The 23103-nt window shown below is 39.9% G+C and overlaps 2 protein-coding genes across 7 annotated transcripts in view; one reads left to right on the top strand and one right to left on the bottom strand.

Moving 5' to 3' along the window:
• Nucleotides 1–766: 766 nt before the first annotated feature.
• lipf (lipase, gastric) lies at nt 767–18846 on the bottom strand. Its single transcript, XM_060939760.1, has 10 exons — nt 18759–18846; nt 17964–18076; nt 11092–11209; nt 5996–6194; nt 3610–3719; nt 3135–3271; nt 2794–2940; nt 2596–2667; nt 2012–2080; nt 767–1218 (listed from the first exon to the last, which is right to left on the bottom strand). Exons 1-10 carry the CDS (start codon nt 18766–18768, stop codon nt 985–987), a joined length of 1209 nt encoding a protein of 402 aa, XP_060795743.1. The 5' UTR covers nt 18769–18846; the 3' UTR covers nt 767–984.
• Nucleotides 18847–19006: 160 nt separating this feature from the next.
• The window catches only part of rnls (renalase, FAD-dependent amine oxidase), a 62189-nt gene continuing 58092 nt past the window's right edge, over nt 19007–23103 (top strand). For 4 of the 6 annotated variants that reach the window (XR_009656473.1, XM_060939757.1, XM_060939759.1 and 1 more), the window contains exon 1: nt 19344–19551. Coding sequence is in view for 5 of the 6 variants with exons in the window: in XM_060939757.1 (XP_060795740.1) it covers nt 19434–19551 (118 nt within the window). In the remaining variant the exon portion in view is untranslated. Of the gene's footprint in view, nt 19090–19343; nt 19552–23103 lie in introns of those variants that run through there. The other 2 variants (XM_060939756.1, XM_060939755.1) reach the window with 2 other exon arrangements.

The raw sequence follows: 23103 nt of genomic DNA, 5'->3' as shown, positions 1-23103 counted from the left end.
AAAGTCCTGACCTTAATCCAATCGAAATGTTGTGGAAGGACCTGAAGCGAGCAGTTCATGTGAGGAAACCCACCAGCATCCCAGAGTTGAAGCTGTTCTGTACAGAGGAATGGGCTAAAATTCCTCCAAGCTGGTGTGCAGGACTGATCAACAGTTACCGGAAACATTTACCGGTAGTTGCAGTTATTGCTGCACAAGGGGGTCACACCAGATACTGAAAGCAAAGGTTCACATACTTTTGCCACTCACAGATATGTAATATTGGCTCATTTTCCTCAATAAATAAATGACCGAGTATAATATTTTTGTCACATTTGTTTAACTGGGTTCTCTTTATCTACTTTTAGGACTTGGGTGAAAATCTGATGATGTTTTAGGTCATATTTAGGCAGAAATATAGAAAATTCTAAAGGGTTCACAAACATTCAAGCACCACTGTAAAACAAAAAGCTATTAATGTTTTCCCCTGAGGTTGCTGGTTTGAATGTGATGCTTGTTTTTATTTGATTTATGAATATTTATTGGATTTGAGTCCACTGATTTAGAAAGCAAGTCAAATGATCCTTCTAAAAATGCTTTGGTCAGTGCCTTCAGAAAATTTAAATTACAATCTCACAATGGGGAAAAAATCAAAGATTACATTAAAATTAGGTGAAAAGGCTAATGGTCAACATTCACATTAATCTCAGCATATCTTGTGAAACACATTGGGGAAAGTACCGGAGTGTCTTATCATCATATGGCTCAATAAGTGCTCATACATTCATATAAGAAATCAGCTCTTGTTAGCAGCATGTTTACTGTGTGTTATGTGTTAGATTAGGTAAGACAAACTTGAGGTAAAATATAATGCAAAAGGAATAATTGCTATAGTTCCTTGCTAAGGAATCATTAAAGACGGCGTAGTGCTGGTGGCTGGACAGATATAAAACTCCACATAAAAAGGCATAAAAATTGGTCCTATTGTTAAGAGCTAAAAGGCGGTCAGATATTCTGCCTCATCATCTTGATCATCGGCTCGTACAGCTCCTGTGAGGCGTCCAGGCCCCAGATGAAATCCAGGTGCTCCCAGTGCTTGATGTCACGATGGAACACCAGGTTAGGGATCTGTGTGAGCAGCACTGCTATATCCTTTGGGTCTGCAAGTGTGTCGTGTCCTCCGGACCACAGCGCTGTGGGCACTTTCATGTCCCGCACGTTGTACAGAGGAGGGGTTGACTGATGTGAGACAGAAGAAGTTAACAGAATTAGCTATCCACCACAAATTAGGTGCTAGTGCGAGATTGGAGTTGGTTCAACTTGCAAACCATCTACATTTCATTCCATTACAGGTATTTAGTAGATGCTCTTATCCAGAGCGACACACAACATACCCAGAGCAGCCTGGGGAGTAGTTGGGGGTTAGGTGTCTTGTTCAAGGGCACTTCAGTCATTCCTGCTGGTCCAGGGAATCAAACCAGTGACCTTTTGGTCCCAAAGCTGCTTCTCTAACCATTAGGCCATGGCTTCCCCTTAAGAACTAGTTTGTTTTTCCATGGGCTAGAGAGCACCATAGAGCCACATCACTATGGTGGTGTGTACATCTCTGCTTTCCCAGCAGCACTAGCGCCAACAATGGCAGACTACTGAATTGCACAGACTAGATGCTACACTAGCTGTGTTTTTTTTTAAATCATGCTTACAAAGTTTTAGTTGGTCTTGTTGGTCATGATAATCCCGCCCCAGACTCTGACGTAAGCGGTTCTTGGTTCTAGACCAGAACAATGTTAGTGCTGCTCTCGCACCAATTTTGCTGGTTAAGAGCTGGTTCTTTAGCTGTCAAAGCACAAATAACTGGTCTGAGGTGAGGCACCAGTTCCGAACCAGCCCTCGAACTGACTTGGTGGAAAAGAGGTACATGAGAGATCTTAAGCACTTAAATTTGTGCTTGTATAATGATTTCTGCTTATAAGGTGTTGGAAACCTGTGAAAGTGTAATAGATATTTGCTTTTATAGTGTACTCTTACTTACCTGATTATAATGAGCAATATTTCCAGCTGTTCCGTAGTCATATGCCATCAGTTTCTTACTCTTTATAGCCTGTTAAAAGAAGTCTCCATGAAAAATTTGTCACCGTTTCAACTAAACTACAATAGAGACATTGTGTGAATCCTGATCTACTGAGAACCTTTCTTAGAGATAAATACAAGGCTTTATTGATGGGTGTTATGCATAACATTTCTATTGTTATTGCATAAAATATCCCCAAGGAGCACTGGAGGTGAGTAAATATTTTCAAGAAAATATATAGCTTAGGTAAACTTAATGTAGTGGGATTTTATTTAAAGTCATATATAAAACACTAAAAGGAATTAGCAAAAGCAATTTTGACTAAAAATGTACAGCCAGAATAATTTGCGATTCTTTTTCATAACCAGTTGGGTAAAGGAATGCAATTGAACCTAATGAGGGAGCTCTAAAAGTTTTTAAGTGTGTGTTTTAGAAGCGTTGCTAAATATTATGTCTCATTATTATAATATTCTGTATTACACAGATGTAATACAGGTGTAGAATAGAAATGAACATGGACTTGAGATGATGTGAACTGTGCTGACCTGAGACCAGTGCACCATGTTCTGGACAGAGGTTCCAGCTGGACAGTGCGTCGTGTACACAGGCGTTCGGGTCTGGTGAGAGAAAGAAAATTCCAGGGCTATGTACTAGTATTAAATATTTTGTGGCCTAGAAGAAATACAAGACGTCGCTTCAAATTTTCTTATCCTAGCGTGAAAGCGTGCAGCTGCAACACGTACCATGTTTAGGTTTTTCTCATCGAAACCACACAAGAGAAAAAATATGTTTCCACACAACACGCTGATTGGTTTCTTGGTGCAGAATTCGGTGGCAAAAAACTTGATGAGAGCACTCTGAGGTAAAAAGTCTTTCTTGCCGAATAATTTCTAAAAATTGAAGAAAAATATACAAATGTTGAACGTCTGAGAGGAGGGCCGTGTGTTAGCGATGAATATATACATGCGGTACCAGTCAAAAGTTTGGACACACTTACTCATTACTATGAATGATTGAGTAAGTGTGTCCAAACCTTTGACTGGTCCTGTAGGTGTAACGGTGAATCTGAAGTGTTCATACTCACCCAGATGAGACACTCTGGGAGGATACTCAGTCTGCCCATAGGACTGTTTGTGAAGGCTACTGTGGCTACAGGGGCCAGTGCAAAAAACATCTTGATTTTGCTAGCCAGCTCTGGCATTGTGGAAAAAGCCATAAAGGCTACAAAAGGCATTAAAAGGTCAGGTCAGACATTAGGCATAGCGTCTTGTTTTGTGTTTGATTCTTGGATGCTTTCAGATATTAAAATCTACACATTTCTTTTCAAAGGCTTCCATGATGTTGAAATAATAAATGACTTCTAAATAACTTCCCCAAAAAAGTTAAAATGTCATGTTATTTCTGGAACAACAAACTGAAGAGCACACATTTTGTGGTTCAAAGTACAGAATTATGCAATAAGTATGCAAAACTAGATCACAAGCCACATCTGACTTAGTAAGAAATCATGCTCAGTTTATTCAGCATAGCATCAGAGAGCGAGGTTTAGAATAGATTACCAATGGTGGTTCCCTGAGAATGGCCAACGTAGAAAATCTGTTCCTGTCCTGTGTTTTTTGTGATGAAGTTTATTACTGCTGGAAGGTCCTTCTTAGCCATTTCATCATGGCTGCCTCAAAGACAAGCAATAGCCATGAAAAAAAACCAACAAAAAAAGAGAATTGTGAGATCTGGGTTCACATGAAACAATACTTAGTTGCTCAAAGAGGATGCTCATTAACCTGCAGAAGCTACAGTTAGGTCCATAAATATTTGGACAGAGGCAACATTTTTCTAATTTTGTTTCTGTACATTACCACAATGAATTGTGAACAAAACAATTCAGATGCAGTTGAAGTTCAGACTTTCAGCTTTAATTCAGTGGGTTGAACAAAATGATTGAATAAAAATGTGAGGAACTAAAGCATTTTTTAAACACAATCCCTTCATTTCAGGCGCTCAAAAGTAACTGGACAAATTAAATAATTGTAAATAAAATGTTCATTTCTAATACTTGGTTGAAAACCCTTTGTTGGCAATGACTGCCTGAAGTCTTGAACTCATGGACATCAACAGACGCTGTGTTTCCTCCTTTTTAATGCTCTGCCAGGCCTTTACTGCAGCGGTTTTCAGTTGCTGTTTGTTTGTGGGCCTTTCTGTCTGAAGTTTAGTCTTTAACAAGTGAAATGCATGCTCAATTGGGTTGAGATCAGGTGACTGACTTGGCCATTCAAGAATATTCCACTTCTTTGCTTTAATAAACTCCTGGGTTGCTTTGGCTTTATGTTTTGGGTCATTGTCCATCTGTATTATGAAACGCCGACCAATCCGTTTGGCTGGATTTGAGCACATAGTACGTCTCTGAATATCTCAGAATTCATCCGGTGAATAAAGGTGAAAAAATAAAGGTGAAAAAAGCCAAAAAAAATATCTTAAAAAAAAAAAGAATTCATCCGGCTGCTTCTGTCCAGTGTCACATCATCAATAAACACTAGTGACCCAGTGCCACTGGCAGCCATGCATGCCCAAGCCATCACACTGCCTCCGCCATGTTTTACAGCTGATGTGGTATGCTTTGGATCATGAGCTGTACCACGCCTTCGCCATACTTTTTTCTTTCCATCATTCTGGTAGAGGTTCATCTTGGTTTCATCTGTCCAAAGAATGTTCTTCCAGAACTGTGCTGGCTTTTTTAGATGTTTTTTAGCAAAGTCCAATCTAGCCTTTTTATTCTTGAGGCTTGCACCGTGCAGTGAACCCTCTGTATTTACTTTCATGCAGTCTTGTCTTTATGGTAGATTTGGATATTGATATGCCTACCTCCTGGAGAGTGTTGTTCACTTGGTTGGCTGTTGTGAAGGGGTTTCTCTTCACCATGGAAATTATTCTGTGATCATCCACCACTGTTGTCTTCTGTGGGCGTCCAGGTCTTTTTGCATTGATGAGTTCACCAGTGCTTTCTTTCTTTCTCAGGATGTACCAAACTGTAGATTTTGCCACTCCTAATATTGTAGGAATTTCTCAGATGGGTTTTTCTGTTTTCGCAGCTTAAGGATGGCTTGTTTCACCTGCATGGAGAGCTCCTTTGACCGCATGTTTTCTTCACAGCAAAATCTTCCAAATGCAAGTGCCACACCTCAAATCAACTCCAGACCTTTTATCTGCTTAATTGAGAATGACATAACGAAGGAATTGCCCACACCTGCCCATGAAATAGCCTTTGAGTCAATTGTCCAATTACTTTTGGTCCCTTTAAAAACAGGGTGGCACAGGTTAAGGAGCTGAAACTCCTAAACCCTTTATCCAATTTTAATGTGGATACCCTCAAATGAAAGCTGAAAGTCTGGACTTTATGTCCATGTCCATTATATAACTATAACTTGAATATGTTTCAGTAAACGGGTAAAAAAACTAAATTTTTATCAGTGTGCAAATATATATGGACCTAACTGTATTACGCAGTTCTCGTGAATTAATCAGTATTACCTAATCAGTATGAAACAGACCCTTAACTGTTTAACTGTAGTCTGTATTCAAGTTTCAGTTCTGTTTTCCATAGTCTATATTCGAATGCTTAAAAAAAAAAAATTTAAATCATATAATTTTAATTTGGATTGAAACCACTTCCTCTCTTTTGGTATTTATAGATTCATTTTATTTCTCCTTACGCTTTTTTGTACATGCATTTGTACTGTGTTCATTTCACCTTTTATTTCACCTGTGCATTACATTATATATTTTAATCATTTAATCTTTACTACTTGATTGTACTGAACTTTGAGTTGCTTGTCTGAAATGTGCCCTATATAATAATTATTATTATTATTATTATTTTTAATGTGTAATCACTTTGGATAAAAAGCAAAATGAATGTGTGGAAAAGAAGACAGTACAATTGAATCTTACCTAAATTGCCAGTACTCTTTTTGATCAGGGGTGAGGCTGACGTGTTTTTTTGACCACGTGTTCCCGCGGCTGTTTCCGAGCCACACATCAAATCCAGCATCAGCTAGCACAAAACCAAGGCTGGTGTTGGGAAGGTTGGTCACCCAGTTACTTCCTGCAGCCAAGAGCCCATGCTGAAGGTACACCACAGGCTTGGGTTCTGCCACAAACAGGAAAGAGAAGCCGCAGTGGTGGCTTAGTTGTTAAGGCTCTGGGTTACTGGTCAAAAGGTCAGGGCTTTAAACCCCAGCGCTACTAAGCTGCCACTGTTGGGCCCTTTAACAAGGCCCTTAACCCTCTCTGTTCCAGGGACCTGCATCATAGCTGACCCTGTGCTCTGACTCCAGCTTGAATAATAATAATAATAATGTATTATAATGCATGTATAGAGTATGTGACAAACGAAGGCTTTATTCTTCTTCTTCAAATAATTAATGCTTATGTTACAGACATTCTGCCATTGTGTTCTTCCCACAAAGCAGTGATTTTGTGTGCAGCCAGCAGAGGGAATGTGTGTACCAGCTTTAGGCCAAAGTCAGTCACCCGCTGCATTTCCACATTTTCTTTTTAAAGGCTTTATCACTGATCTGCATCAGAAACAGGAAGTAAGCTGGTCCTCTCTGGAGCACAAACAGAGCCTGACCTGATAGGATTGTTTTACTTCATACCAGCCATTCTTGGTGCTCCATCCCCCACCTCATAACCCATAACCCAAAGTCACAGCTTGACCTGCAAAAATGAGGTTTACCATGTTGCATAAACGACTGGTAATCTCATGTGAAAGTTACGATTGCACAAGATTTAGCCGCACTGAACACGAGAAGGGAAGTGCAGCCGTGAGAAAATGTCAATTCAAGACACATTTGAATTTGAAACAAATTTACCACTGCATTTAAGACATAATTAAGAAACTAGAGAAACACTGAGTTTAAAATTCAAATTTAGAAAAAAATGCTAGACGGACGTCTGCCATTCTGTAGCAGCTCCCTTAGGTTTTTACCTTAAACTAACTGGTAAGCCTGAATGAAATCACTTCTTTCTTCCAGAAATTGTTTAGTTTTGCTCTCTGAGGCATGTTGTACTCTGTCTATCCCATGTGGCATGGAGAACCAGGACAGCAGGAAATGAGATGCGTCTCCAGAGCTACTGCCGAGCTCTAAAGCTCATCACGCTGCATACGCTCAACGCCCCTCCACGCAACCAACATAAACTGTCTGATGAGCTTTTTACTCATCACACATCAGAATTCATTATCAGCAGTTACTGGAACGTTTAACTGTCATACACAACTACCAGAGACCTTATGAACATACAGGAAACACTTCAAAGCACACACACTTATTTTTAATGAGCTTAAATACATAGCCTTGCATTTCATTAACACACACACACACACACACACCACACAAGACAGGGCCGAGGTTCCATGCAGACCCTGAACTCTTTATCAGATTCATCAGCGAAATCATTTCATGTTGGTGTAAAGAAAGAAGGCTGATGTACAATAGCTGAATTCTTTTTTTCCTACTCTAGCGGTTTTCCTCTGGTGAAAATATCATATGCGTGCAGCTTTTAGAAATCACTATGCCCATTTATGAAATATGGAGAATATAAATGATGAAGGAACAGAAGGATGATTTCCACCAGCAACATTTTACTGAACTGTAGATGCAGAAATAATATAATGAGCGCAACCTTGTGCAATTTGTGCCATAAAACTAAATGCAGAATCATCCCTGAATCATAAATATGTCACTACACAACCTAGTTATCAAAACCATTACAGTATCCCCCTTTTTATTTCCTGATGCAATGAATAACACGGGCGGCACGGTGGTGTAGTGGTTAGCGCTGTCGCCTCACAGCAAGAAGGTCCTGGGTTCGAGCCCCGGGGCCGGCGAGGGCCTTTCTGTGTGGAGTTTGCATGTTCTCCCCGTGTCCGCGTGGGTTTCCTCCGGGTGCTCTGGTTTCCCCCACAGTCCAAAGACATGCAGGTTAGGTTAACTGGTGACTCTAAATTGACCGTAGGTGTGAATGTGAGTGTGAATGGTTGTCTGTGTCTATGTGTCAGCCCTGTGATGACCTGGCGACTTGTCCAGGGTGTACCCCGCCTTTCGCCCGTAGTCAGCTGGGATAGGCTCCAGCTTGCCTGCGACCCTGTAGAAGGATAAAGCGGCTAGAGATAATGAGATGAGATGAGATGAATAACACTACCCAGGGTGTGTTTAAGCATGAACCATCAGCCTGTGAATAGCTCAAATAAACATATTTGTGAGCAAATTTTTCTTCAAAAGAGGAAGAATGATGATGATGATGAGTTTATTTTATTCATTTAGTAAACAGCCGTATGGAGTACAGAGGTGTCCTATGAAACTGTGGCTCACAAGACTGAAATGTTACTTAAAACCAAGGTCACGCGTGGGTTGCACCTTCTGTTCAAGTATGGTTTTAGAATAGCATGAGTGATCCTCCCCTACACACAGAAAGCTGACTAATTCAAAACCCACTTCTCTTTTGCTTTGTGGTGGTGTGACTGTTTCCAAATGGAGGATGTTTGAGAACATCTGAAACCAAGTTTGAGTGCGTTATTATTTCTACCTTGTTTCAGATAAAGGGCGCAAGAGGAATCAGTTCAAGAAACGCACATACGCACGTGTCAAAAAGCGTGCTCACATACAGTGTCTTGCAAAAGTATTCATCCCTGTTGGTGTTTATCCTGTCTGGTTGCATTACAAGATGGAATTAAAATGGATTTTTGGAGGGTTAGCACCATTTGATTTATACTTACCACTTTAAAGGTGCAAATTGTTTTTTTTTTTTTTTTTGACACAAACAATAATTAAGATGAAAAAACAGAAATCTGGAGTGTGCATAGGTATTCACCCCCTTTCGTATGAAACCCCTAAATAAGAGCTGGTCCAACCAAGTCACTTCATAAGTCACATAATTAGTTGATTAAGATCCACCTGTGTGCAATCAAATGCCGCTTTTCCACTACCAACGCGGCTGAGTTGGGCTGAGCCGTGCCGTGCTGAGTTGGGCTGAGTCGAGCTGAGCGGGGCTATTGAAGTTGCATTTCGACTACAACCGCGCTGAACCGTGCTGGCTGGAAGTGGGTGGACACATTGGGTGGAGTTAGCGAAAGTGGGTGGACGTCACGTGATGTCGTTAAGCAGCGCAAACAGTGACATCAGTGAGCTTTTAAGCGGTAGTCTCACGACCCGAATAGTAAACAATAAACATGGAGGACATGGAGTCGTTAGTGTTGCTGGTCTTGGTTCTGTGGCTTGTTGTCACCGACAACGCCAACAGATACTGGCAAGAGCGTATAGATGAGGCGAGGCGCATAAGGCTTCAGAAATTCTCGTAATTCGTAATTATTATTCTTCCGGGTTTACGGTGTTTACAGATCCCAGCGTGCTCGCGGGGCGTGTGTGGGCATGTGAGGACACTCCTCCTCACCAATCAGTGCACAGGGGAGTGTCTCCTCACGCCCCTAGCCTCACTCGGCTCGCTTTGGCTCGCTTCAGCCCCACTCCAAAACCGTGCGAGTTTTAGGGGCTAAGCAGGGCTGAAGCGAGCCGAGTCGTGCTGTTCTTTGGTAGTCGAAACGCGAGCCGTGTCGGGCTGAAGTGAGCTGAAGCGAGCTGAAGTGAGCTGAAAAAGGGTAGTGGAAAAGGGCCAAAAGTGTCACATGATTGGTCACATGATGTCTGCATAAATCAACCTGTTCTGGAAGGACCCTGACTCTGCAACACGACTAAGCAAGCAACATGAGAACCAAGGAGCGCTCCGAACAGGTCAGAGACAAAGTTGTGGAGAAGTATGGATCAGGGTTGGGTTATAAATAATATCCCAAACTTTGAATATCCCAGGGAGCACCATTAAATCCATTATAGCAAAATGTGAATATGAAAAAGAATATGGCACCACTACAAACCTGACAAGAGAAGGCCGCCCACCAAAACTCACAGACCGGGGCAAGGAGGGCATTAATCAGAGATGCAACAAAGACACCAAAGATAACACTGAAGGAGCTGCAAAGATCTACAGTGGAGATGGGAGTATCTGTCCATAGGACCACTTTAAGCTGTACACTCCATAGAGCAGGGCTTTATGGAAGAGTAGCCAGAAAAAAGACATTGCTTAAGAAAACACATTTGGAGTTTGCCCAACAGCATGTGGCAGATTCCCCAAACACATGGAAGAAGATTCTCTGGTCAGATGAGACTAAAATTGATCTTTTTGGCCATCATGGGAAATGCTACACGTGGTGCAAACCCAACACCCTGAGAACACCATTCCTACAGTGAAACATGGTGGTGGCAGCATCATGTTGTGGGGATATTTTTCATCTGCAGGGACAGGAAAGCTGGTCAGGACTGAAGGAAAGATGGATGGCACTAAATACAGGGTAATTCTAGAGGAAAACCTGTTTGAATTGGCCAGAGGTTTGAGACTGGGACGAAGGTTTATGTTCCAGCAGGACAATGACCCTAAACATACTGCTAAAGCTACACTGGAGTGGTTTAAAGGGAAACATTTAAATGTCTTGGAATGGCCTAATCAAAGCCCAGACCTCAATCCAATTGAGAATCTGTGGCATAACTTGAAGATTGCTGTACATCAACACAACCCATCTAACTTGAAGGAGTTGGAGCAGTTTTGCCTTGAGGAATGGGCAAAAACCCCAGTGGCTAGATGTGCTACGCTCACAGAGACATACCCCAAGAGACTTGCAGCTGTAATTGCAGCAAAAGGTGGCTCTACAAAGTATTGACTTTGGGGGGTGAATACCGATGCATACTCCAGATTTCTGTTTTTTTTTTTCATCTTAATTATTGTTTGTGTCACAATAAAACGACAGTTGCACCTATAAAGTGGTAGGCATGTTGTGTAAATCAAATGGTGCCAACCCTCCAAAAACCCATTTTAATTCCAGCTTCTAATGCAACAAAACAGGACAAACACCAAGGGGGATGAACACTTTTACAAGACAATGTATCAAGATGAAGGCATCTAAAGGGTTTAAGAACAATCCATATCTAAAATCTCACCTTGCTGGAATTTACTGTGGACGCCGTGTGGGATCCTGTTAACACTCAGGATGTAGCCATCCTCAGTGACCACCTCGAACTCTTCTGCTGGATAACCCCAGTGTCTGATGATCTCACTCTGTCAAACACACACACAGCCAACAACTCTGAACAAAGTCCAAGTGGCACATCAGCACACAGGCATCAGAGGAAATGCGAATAGAAAATCAACAGCAATCAAGCCCATAGTATCAATATTCTATAATAACAACAAGCACAAAGTACAGCAAATGGTTTCCAATAATTGTTTGTCTCATATATCAGCTTTTTTTTTCCCACATTGGATCATGATGTCCATCCATCTATCCATTATCTAGAAAGCTTGTCTGTCAGGATCGGAGGGGAAGCTAGAGCCAATCATTGCTGACTCTGGGTCAAGGGTCGTATTGTAATGCACTATAAATAAATACAGTATGTGAATGACACTAGCTGTGTGGGTGAAAGGCCTGAGAATCAGGATCTCAACTGCATACACACTGATAGTGTTTCAGTCATAGTGAAACGAGAAATGCATCATGTAGAGACGTATAAATAGATGATGAGCAAATATCTATTTTCAGAATATCTCATCTCATCTGTAGCCGCTTTATCCTTCTACAGGGTTGCAGGCAACCTGGAGCCTATCCCAGCTGACTACGGGCGAAAGGCGGGGTACACCCTGGACAAGTCGCCAGGTCATCACAGGGCTGACACATAGACACAGACAACCATTCACACTCACATTCACACCTACGGTCAATTTAGAGTCACCAGTTAACCTAACCTGCATGTCTTTGGACTGTGGGGGAAACCGGAGCACCCGGAGGAAACCCACACGGACACGGGGAGAACATGCAAACTCCACACAGAAAGGCCCTCGTCGGCCACGGGGCTCGAACCCGGACCTTCTTGCTGTGAGGCGACAGCGCTAACCACTACACCACCGTGCCACCCCTATTTTCAGAATATATACAATATATTTTTTTCCTCAATAGATTTTTTTTCCTCAAACATTTCTCGGTTCACTTAGACCCATTTCTTACTTAGACGTCATAATTCTCGAGATTTACTTAAAGCCACTTCTTCAATTTTAACCAAAAATGCTAATACACTGGTTAGGCACAGTGGTGTAGTGGGTAGGATTGCTACATCACAGGATTCACAGTTCGATCATGTTACTGTCTGGAGTTTCATACGTTCTACTCATATCTGTGTGGGTTTCCAATGGGATCTCTGGTTTCATTCCACCTCCCAAAAAATGTCCCAGGAGGTGGATCGTCTGTGTTACATTTCCCCTAGGTGTGAATGAGCAAGCTTGTGTGTGTATATATATTGCAACCCTGACCAGGATAAAGCACTTACTCCATCCATCCATAATCTGTAACTGCTTATCCTGTACAGGGTCGCAGGCAAGCTGGAGTCTATCCCAGCTGACTATGGGCGAGAGGCGGGGTACACCCTGGACAAGTCACCAGGTTATCGCAGGGCTGACACATAGGTGGGGTTTACATTAGACCGTATCAGCGGATCATCAGATTAACGTTTTTAAAACGATTAGTGTGCACACAGCAACGCCAATACACGATTCGCGTGCACACAGCAACGCCAATACACGGATACGCTCGGCTCCGCAGGCATCCTGCGCTCCAAATCACTCCGCCCTGAACAGCGAGTGCCCTCTGGAGGGTGCGCACTCCGGCCCTGCACAGCTCACAGAGCGCGCGAGTGGAGCGCACGAGCAGTGATTCGGGACTGAGCCGCTGTGTGTGTGATCTCAGTGCATGTCGGGCATGCGCGTCACTTGCCACTTGCAAGTGGAAGGATGGCAAGTCTAAAGACAATCATAACTACACAATGGGCAGTATTTGCATCAGTATTTGCAGTATTTTCATACTTTTATACTCTTTAATGAAAGGTGATACAAGGCGGAAGTCCGCGCCGTTTTTCAGCAGTCGCGTCACATGACCAACGCCAGCGAATCAGGAAGGTGGATGTCACAGTGACGTTGTCCAATGACGACGCCAGCTAGAGCTCAGCACAGCGTATCCGCGTATTCTCAATGTTTACACAGCACCGGACCAGACACGATCTGGATTGAATACGTGGACCCTGGCGGATTCCCGTTTCCCGGCGTTTTAATGTAAACGGACAGTGCATCCGCGAAGAAAACGAGACAGATACGGTCTAATGTAAACTTGGCCATAGAGACTCAGACAACCATTCACACTCTCATTCACACCTACGGTCAACTTAGAGCTACCAATGAGCCTAACCTGCATGTCTTTGGACTGTGGAGGAAACCGGAGCACCCAGAGGAAACCCATGCAGACACGGGGAGAACATGCAAACTCCACACAGAAAAGCCCCTGTCAGCCACTGGGCTCAAACCCAGGACCTTCTTACTGTGAGACGACAGTGCTAACCACTACACCACCGTGCCGCCCTTAAAGCGCTTACTGATGATGTTAATGTAAGTTTGATTCTCTTATGATTAACATTTAACTGCCAAATATTTAAGTGTGTTTGAAATGTGATGTCTCCATTTAACGATGCCTCAAATTACTCCTGCCACATAATAACAGTTCACTCTGCACATTATTACACAATGGCATGAGGCAAAATCTCTATAAATAGAATGCATTTCTACACTTCTGCACTGAAAAGTAATCCATTTGTCACTTCAGGAGCAGTTTTAATTCTGTTGTCTAGGGTCAACTTTCTGCTCGCTCTATATATGAAATGCATCCTAATCAGGAACTTCAAAGTAACTGTGTGAGCTTGTTGGTTCCAGGGCCTCCGTACAATCTCCTCATGCATAATTAAAGGCACCGCAATTTCCCACTCCCCCCGGGGCCTGCAGTCTGCATGCTCTACTTTAGACCACTTTAGGATAAACCCACTGCTGCCTCACGCTTATCTCTCTCTGTCTCTGCTCACTTCTAGTCCTGAGCATGAGCGACGGCAGTGTTGAGGGGAAAAAAGCAGGTCTTCAGCAATGAAAGCCAGAAGAAAGACCCTGAACAGATTTACAGCTGAAAGAAATATAATACAGCCAACTGTTCTGTTTCAGAGAAAACCTTTGACATATGAATCAATACACTTATCTGATTCAGTTTCCTTGATTTGCTGTAAATTGGTTGTTTAACTGTGCAAATGTTTAAACAATGATTGTGGTTTATCCAGCAGTTTAAACAAAACAGCATTTCTGCTAGTTTCCCTTCATTATGCACGTTCAGCGTTTTTACCTACAGCACAAGCTGCTGGTGAGGAAAATATTATTTTTATAATAATATGTTAAGTATGACAGATTTTCAGTCAAGTTTTCCAATATTTTTTTCCAAAGGATTGGCATACAGGACAAAGATTTTCTTCATTTGTGCTGCAAAACCAATAAATACAGCCTTTAACTAAGTACGCAGTCCTTCAGTTGGCATATCAGGTGAAAATTCAAATTCAATCCAAATTGCTTGAAACTGCTCTCATTGAATTCAGAACAACATACTTTTTCTAGACTTAAAATAGGTTTACCCGTTCTTGAGATATTACAAATCAAAGATTAAAGAAACGGCTTAATTTTTAGAAAACTGCCGTAATATTCTGTATGAGGATCACATGGTCCCAAATGGGCCTCATTAACGAATGAGATCAAATGTTTTTTCTTAATAACTTTTTTTATTTTTCAAGATATTTACATGGAAATTCACAGGCACATAGATGGTTGTATACTGAAGACAAAGTTTGAAAATTTAGTAAAAACCAATTATGCTAATTAGTATTTGATTAGTAGTAATTATGCTAATTATGTAAAAATGTTAAATCGGCACACTCTCTTCTTCAAACTTTCACCAAATGGCTTTATTTGTGCAATATAAAGCTGATCTTAACTCTCATTTATACATCACAAAGAAGGAGAAATCAATGTTTATTATAAAATATGCATAAATAAGCACTGAATGTCATTCACATCTACGATTCTCTATCAAAATAAAAAAGTAATCAAAGAGCATTTCTAATACCCTCTTTGTGCTCTTTAGACCTTTGTATTTTTAATTAGGGCCTACTAGTGTTTATATGAAAGAATATAAATTATTATTTCGATTAATATTCACAGCTTTCAAGGTGAACCTCGAAAACACTGTGTGAGCCACATCCAATAAGCAATTCGATTTAAATGAATTGAAATTGACACTCGTGTTTCTGGCTCCCGGTTATTTATTTACATAAATCAGTGTGATTCGAAAAAATAAGTAGGCAAAGCTATGAAAACTCACTTCAAAGTCTCCCAAAAGCATAACATCAAAACTAGCAGATGGAAATTTTTGCTGAATACTTCAGAAACAGTGAGAGCGAGAGAACATCCCTATAAAAGTTATCTGATTGATATTTACAAGTAATTCAGTCGGAAACTGATCAGAAGAGAGAGAGAGAGCCTGACCACTTTCCCGTGACTCAAAAAGCACTGGCAGTTTCCTGACATCATGCGAGCCGAGGGTGCACTCTGTTGTACCAACTTTAATCTGCCGTTACTCCCAAAGTACTGAACAGATCTTAACAAGATACATTTATTTGGAAAGCAGAATTTATAAGCTTTTTAATGATAATATTCACAATAGAAAATATTCAAGAGTTAAGCAATGACAGATTTGGAAACTTTAATGAGCATCTGCATGCACAGTTTTCACACCACAGCCAGCGAACGTCTGATACGCCTATCTTCAGAGGATTACAGAGTTGAGAATAATATACCAAAGTCTAAATTATTTATTTTTATATTCTCTCGAGCATTTGATATGCAACAAATACATATCAGCAACCATGTACATTCCTAAATACCAGCAAACACAACAATATCTCCTGTAACCACACTGAAAAAAGTGAAACAAAGCTGTTGTTCATTTAATGTATTTGTTTTCATTCCAGTGAATAAAAAAAAAATAGTTTGCTCCCATATTCAAAAGTTGTTTAAATGAATTTAAAATATTCAGGTTTAACAAATATTATTTATAAATAATCTTTGTTAAAGCTGAATATTTTAAATTCATTTAAACAACTTCTGAATATGGGAGCAAACTATTTTTTTTTATTCACTGGAATGAAAACAAATACATTAAATGAACAACAGCTTTGTTTCACTTTTTTCAGTGTACATTAAGTAATAAAACCAATGTATTTGGGGGCACTGTGGCTCAGTGGACTAAGGTGCCATGCCATAAATCCAGGGACCCGGGTTCGATTCTGACCCGAGGTCATTTCCCGATCCCTCCCTGTCTCTCTCCAGCTCATTTCCTGTCTCTACACTGTCCTATCAAATAAAGGTGAAAAAAGCCCAAAAAAATCTTTTAAAAAAACAATTTATTTATTTTAATTTAGGAAAATCTGAAATAATTGCTTTGGTTCAACCATCAGAAATTGGTTTACATGAAGTTAAATATTTCAGGTCAAATCAAATGAATTATTTATATTGTATAACACTACAATATTAGGTGTGATCGATTACCTCAATTTTTTTAATTTGAGCCAATGTTTCATTTTTTTCAGTGCATCCTGAAGTTATTTTCTTCCAATAGCATGAATGTTTTATTCCTTTTATCCCACAGCAGTTTACCTACCTACTTCTACCTTTTATTGCTCTTGAGGGTCATTGATACGCAACTTGGATGGACTGATAATAAAAGTCAAAATGAAAATTTTGACTTGTTATCCATTTTTTATTTTCTAAAGAATGACGTCATGTTTTATCCAGTTATAGTTACATTTAATCTTGTAGAACATTCGCAAAACAAGTTAGTTCCTATTGTCTTTTATTTTATAACAGCTAGAAATTGGCATTGCCACACCATCCTCTCTCTGTTTCCTTTGACTTGACATTTATAAGACAAGAAGAAGCAGTCTGTCAAGTTACTGAGAAACCACAAAGCCATCTATCATGAACACTCATCATGAAAAGTCACCGCTTTATTTCTGACTGTTACAAAGAACAGACATTTGAAACTGTTTTCAAAAATGTTAAATAAATATCTGCTTACAGAAAAAAATAAAATAAAACATGCTAGTGTCTGCCATACTAGTTGCTGTGTAAATTGTTACTATAAAACTGATAACATAAAAATCAATGCATTTATATAAACCTGTGATTTTCCTTGGAAACACTTTCTGACACCAGTTCTTCCTAATACAGTACATGTACCAACATGTGGAAAATTCTTCATTATAGTGAATATCATGCGTTTCACTCTATCTTTCTCACATGTACACAGGAGTAGGTTTTTAAATAATGCTAACAGTTCAATAAAATGTTCAATCCTCTTTTTCAACTATAATCATCAAAGTTTATCAAAAGTTGTCAACAGTTGCCAAATATGATTTTTGAGCAACTGTCTGTAGGCGTGTGACATGCTTGCACTTGTCTCGGAAAGCCAGAAAACAGTGCAAATAGCATGATAAGATTTTCAGTGATAACAGTTATGCTCTGTATGCAGCAGTGGCTCTCCGGGTCAAAGAACAAAAAGTTTAAAAAGAGAGATGTTCCCATTTGAAGATCACATGCTAAAGTGTGGGAACATTACATTCCATGTAAAGAACAGCAGAAATGCTAAGACACACACACACACATTATATATATATATATATATATATATATATATATATATATATATATATATATATATATATATATAAAATTTCCCCCCCGAGAAACGCTATTGTTTTTTTAAGTGTAATGAAATAAATTGGGGTTGAGCTTCAATAATAATGTAATGTAGAGATCATGAATGTGCGAATATAAAGAATAAGAACAAAATTCAACAGTCTGTAATTTCTGAAATGCATCATACTGACAGATACAGAATACTTACAATATTCATATAGATTTCAGGATCAAGCTTTTTGGTGTTTTTGAAGGCAGGCTGCGTAGCTTGTACCAAACAAAAAGCAAACAGTCCCAAACATAACTGGAGCCACATGACGCCTGCAGATCCAAAAACAAAAGACAACAATCAGTCAATCGATAAAGAAATAAATGTTTTTGGAAAGTAATCTAGAAGTGCAATAATTCCACATTGATATTAGCTTAATATAGTTTTATCAATTTCCCATGAATCATAAATCATACTTTATGCCTGAATATGCATTTTATTTCACGTTTAGGAAGTGTACAAAATCTAACAACATATCTACCTCCTTTTTGCTCCGTCGAATGTCAATATTGGTTCCATCTCAAACCGCAAACTATTTTATGAAATATTCCCCTAGGCTTTGCTATAGTACTGTAAGGATTTAGGACGTAGTAATCACTGAAATAAAATCATTAACCTCTTCATAACATTCACAGGATCAGCAAGTCCACAGGTGTCAGTGTATATCAGTAAAAGGATTAAACATATCAAATGAAATATCTCTTGACTGTCGTGCTTTAATTTGTAAATGATGTGGTACAGAGGTGCAGTAACAACAAACACATCTGAACTCTGCTTTATTAAATACACAACACTGTAACAACAGTGCAATAACGCAAACAACACACCGCTTATTAACGATGCGCATGTTATTTATCCTTAGACTGAACTGCTCTATAAGGAGTAAAAGGTATTTTTATTAAATTATTACAAATAACTAATAACTCCAGACCTGAACATGTCAAAAACACTCACCCATTCTCATTAAAACTGGGTCCTGAAATCATGTGAGACTTCAGAGATGTCATTTTTTTTTATGCATCCGTATTCTTGATAATCCCGCCTCCTTTGCCATGGGACTGTCGTTCTGAGCTATTATTGGTTGACGGCACCAGCAGACTGTCTTCTTAGCCAATAAGTATGGCAACCTATTGGCTAATCATGTATGAGGGGGCGGGATTTTGTAGACGTACACAAAAGGGAAATGGCCTGCCTTAAAGTCCTGTGACGTTTTCAGTCTCTGTGTGTGAGAGATATATATATATACACACACATCACTGTATTTTATTGTTATTGTAGCATTAAGGTGAGGATAAAAGGCTTCAAAATAAAAATGTACTGCTTTTGGCCTATTCAGTTTTTTTTTTTAGTTTTGACTTTATATCCATGTTACATAAAACTATACATTCGAATTATGTTTATTTAAAACAAACAGAATTAGCAATGCACGATGTTCTAGGGTTTGTTTGTTTGTTTTTTGTGATTTTCTAAACAGAATACTTTCAACCAGAGGAAAGTTTCAGTTGGCCAACAATATAAGTCTTAAAGAGACAGGGCGTGTTTACAGGGTTGTTTATAAAGGACACTTGGCGGTGTAGCAAGTAACTTTAAGCTCGGTGTTATGAGTGTAATTATTTTTTCTTTCTCAGCATGTCTCGAGTGCTTATAGTCGGAGCTGGACTGACAGGAGGGCTTTGTGCATGTCTCCTGCGCCGAGGATTAACAAACCCAGTTCAGCTAGTGGTGTGGGACAAGGCGAGGGGAGCAGGTTAGCAATCAACACTCTCTCTCTCTCAGCGGTGTTTATTAGCTCACACTAGATGAATATTGTGTCTGTTGGAAGTGTGGGTTTTAAATAAAGACGCTGGCTGTGTAACATATTTGGAAGATAAGTAAAAAGTGTGAGTGACTAGCGAGCTAATGTAGCTATATAAACAACAGCAGGGCTGCCGCATCCATGCTCAAAATGTCGCTTGCAGTCTCTAGATGATGTCATATGGTCATTTGCATAGTCATTTACATATTCATCATGGTCATTTGCATATCATCATGTGTTACATGAAGAAGGAAGATTTTCTGAACACACTGAGGATAAAATAGTTTTAATCAGAATAGTAATCAAATATACTATGCACTGAGAGTTGAAATAATGGATTCTCAGAGGTGACTGGCACAGTACTATTTTGTAACGGGCACAGCTCTATGCCAGCCACTGAAGAGAATGCATAATTACCGGTGCCTCTCAGTAAATGGTATATTTGATTTTACAGTGCTCGGTGTAAATGAGTACACCCCCTTTGAAAAGTAATATTTTAAACAATATCTCATCTCATTATCTCTAGCCGCTTTATCCTTCTACAGGGTCGCAGGCAAACTGGAGCCTATCCCAGCTGAATACGGGCGAAAGGCGGGGTACACCCTGGACAAGTCGCCAGGTCATCACAGGGCCGACACATAGACACAGACAACCATTCACACTCACATTCACACCTACGGTCAATTTAGAGTCACCAGTTAACCTAACCTGCATGTCTTTGGACTGTGGGGGAAACCGGAGCACCCGGAGGAAACCCACGCAGACACGGGGAGAACATGCAAACTCCACACAGAAAGGCCCTCGCCGGCCCCGGGGCTCGAACCCAGGACCTTCTTGCTGTGAGGCGACAGCGCTAACCACTACACCACCGTGCCGCCCAACAATATCTCAATGAACACAAATTTCCAAAATGTTGACAAGACAAAGTTTAATATAACATCTGTTTAACTTATGGGTTGTTTTACAATCAGGGTACAAAGTTTGTGTCACAGGGGTCCAAAATTCAAACTGATTCAAACTGGTTCTTGTAGCAGTTTTTAAATAAAGGACAAGTTAAAGAACAGATTTCAGGTAATTTTTTGACATGTGTGTATGGTAGTTTTGTGTAATCTGCTATAAGATGGGAGAAACAAATGAAGTAATTCTCGGAGAGGACTTTTTTTTTTTTTTTTGACAATTCAGAATCCACTACTTCCACAGTGCTTTTAAATATAAGGCTGTAAGCTTTGTGTTAGTTGTCTCTAATATTTATGTCCCAATATCTTGACCACATTTTAGGATGAAAATAATCATTTTAGATATGTTATTTTATATTGAAAAATTAGCTGTCTCGGAGAGGACATTTTTTTGACACAATTGCATACTAATTTGATCAAAATAGTCTGAAAACTTACTGGCATTCAACATTAAAACTTAACTATGTTTCCAGTGATATGGAACCAAATATACTCAACAAAAATAAAAACTTTACACTCGTTTCAAAGTCAACAATTTGAACATTTTGGAAAATAGGTTTGAAATAACGATTGTATTCAATTATCTTGTTATTAAAGATGCTATAGCATACAGATCATGTTTGTCATGGAATCGATTCCACCGGAAATGCGACGACAATGTCCATGATCAAAAACTGTGAGTCACAACTTAATGAAATCATGTCAATATCGGGTGTGTCCTCCATGGGCGTTCACAACTGCGATACAACGTCTCCTCATGGATTGGATGATGCGTCTGAACACAGCTGGGGAATGCACCACCATATTTGTACCAACATGGCACCAAGCTCCTGCAAGTTCTGTGGAGGGTTCCTTACGGTCGGCTGTGGTGCCAGTTTGATGGAGACGTGTCTGGAGATTATGGATGGTCTGTCGACTGCATCCCATAACCCTCGCAACGTCAGTGACGGATGTTCCCGTATTCAGCATGCCAATGGCACGTTCACGCTGAATGTTTGACAGTCGTGGCATTGCAAATTAACGAATAATTAACCATAAAACCTTGTTTTTCTGAGATGACACTCTACTCTGCTACCGTGAGATCAATTGCACGTGTATCAATAGGTCACGTCACTTGTGTCACATGGAAACTTGATTTTAGCGTGCAGTGCTCTCGCACGTGCTACGTAGGCCCGACCAGTAGAATGAATGTGTGACGTAATGCCCTTGACAATGCATTTAACCATAATCACAACAAGAACTCTTTCAAGAAAAGTTTCTAAACACTATTTGAAATATAATGAGTGTCAAGTTTTTATTTTTGCTGAGTATATTTGTTTTATGGTATAAAGAATGATTTAAGTGCATCCCTTTTGGAGCTACCTGTGGTCAAAAAAGCACTTTTTCTAAATGACACGAGTAATTTTGCTAAATATGACACACATTGACATACATTCACCAAAAATAACGTTATCACCAAATTTTTTTTTTGCATGGTAAATAGAGCTATCACAGGGCTACAATAAACAACCAAGTTTATTTAGTCAAGCCTTTTGATATTGAAGATAATAAGTGTTAAATGTGATTTTTAGCTTGTGTACCCTGATTGTAAAACAACCCTTATAACATGAAATTAAGGTTAATAATATAACTTAGATTACACATTTTTTTTTCAGTTTTACTCAGATTAGGGTGGTGCAAAAATGAGTACACCCCACAACAAAAACTACTACATCTAGTACTTTGTATGGCTTCCATGATTTTTAATGACAGCACCAAGTCTTCTAGGCATGGAATGAACAAGTTGGTGATATTTTGCAACATCAACCTTTTTCCATTCTTCAACAATGACCTCTTTTAGTGACTGGATGCTGGATGGAGAGTGATGCTCAACTTGTCTCTTCAGAATTCCCCAAAGAAACTAATTTATTTACACCACAAAGGTGAAGGCTACAAGAAGATCAGCAAAGCTTTACTTATCAGTCAGAATACTGTAGCAAAAGTGGTACAAAAATTTAAGAAAGGTGGAACTGCAACCATCTCACAGAGACATCCAGGTTGTCCACAGAAGTTAACACCTCGACAGGAGCGTCTTCTGATGAGAAGGGTTGAAGAAAATCGGCATGCAAGTTCACTGCAGTTATCTAAAGAAGTAGAAAGCCAAACTGGGGTGACTATTTCCCATGACACAAAACGGCGTACACTGCAGAGGGATGGCATGCATGGATGCCGTCCACGAAAGAAGCCTCTCCTAAAGCCCAGGCACAAAAAAGCCCGCCTAGAGTTTGCCAGCGCCCATGCTGACAAAGATGAAGACTACTGGGACTCTATACTCTGGAGTGATGAGACCAAGATAAATGTTTTTGGAACTGATGGCTTCAAAACTGTATGGCATCGCAAAGGTGAGGAATACAAAGAAAAATGCATGGTGCCTACAGTGAAACATGGTGGTGGCAGTGTCCTTATGTGGGCCTGCATGAGTGCTGCTGGTATCAGGGAGCTGCATTTCATTGATGGCATCATGAATTCACAGATGTATTGCTCTATACTGAAAGAGAAGTTGCTACCA

Source organism: Neoarius graeffei, chromosome 14 (assembly GCF_027579695.1).
Source record: "Neoarius graeffei isolate fNeoGra1 chromosome 14, fNeoGra1.pri, whole genome shotgun sequence".
Lineage (NCBI taxonomy): Eukaryota > Metazoa > Chordata > Actinopteri > Siluriformes > Ariidae > Neoarius > Neoarius graeffei.
This window is presented reverse-complemented; position numbering and strand designations above follow the sequence as displayed.

Bases quoted from the DNA above. Each gene is read 5' to 3' on its own strand.
- lipf (XM_060939760.1), bottom strand. The intron at 11,210-17,963 runs GTAAGTATTCTG...TGTGTTTGACAG, and splicing joins CTGAAATCTATATGAATATT to AGTGAGATCATCAGACACTG. The intron at 1,219-2,011 runs GTAAGTAAGAGT...GTCTCACATCAG, and splicing joins ATATTGCTCATTATAATCAG to TCAACCCCTCCTCTGTACAA.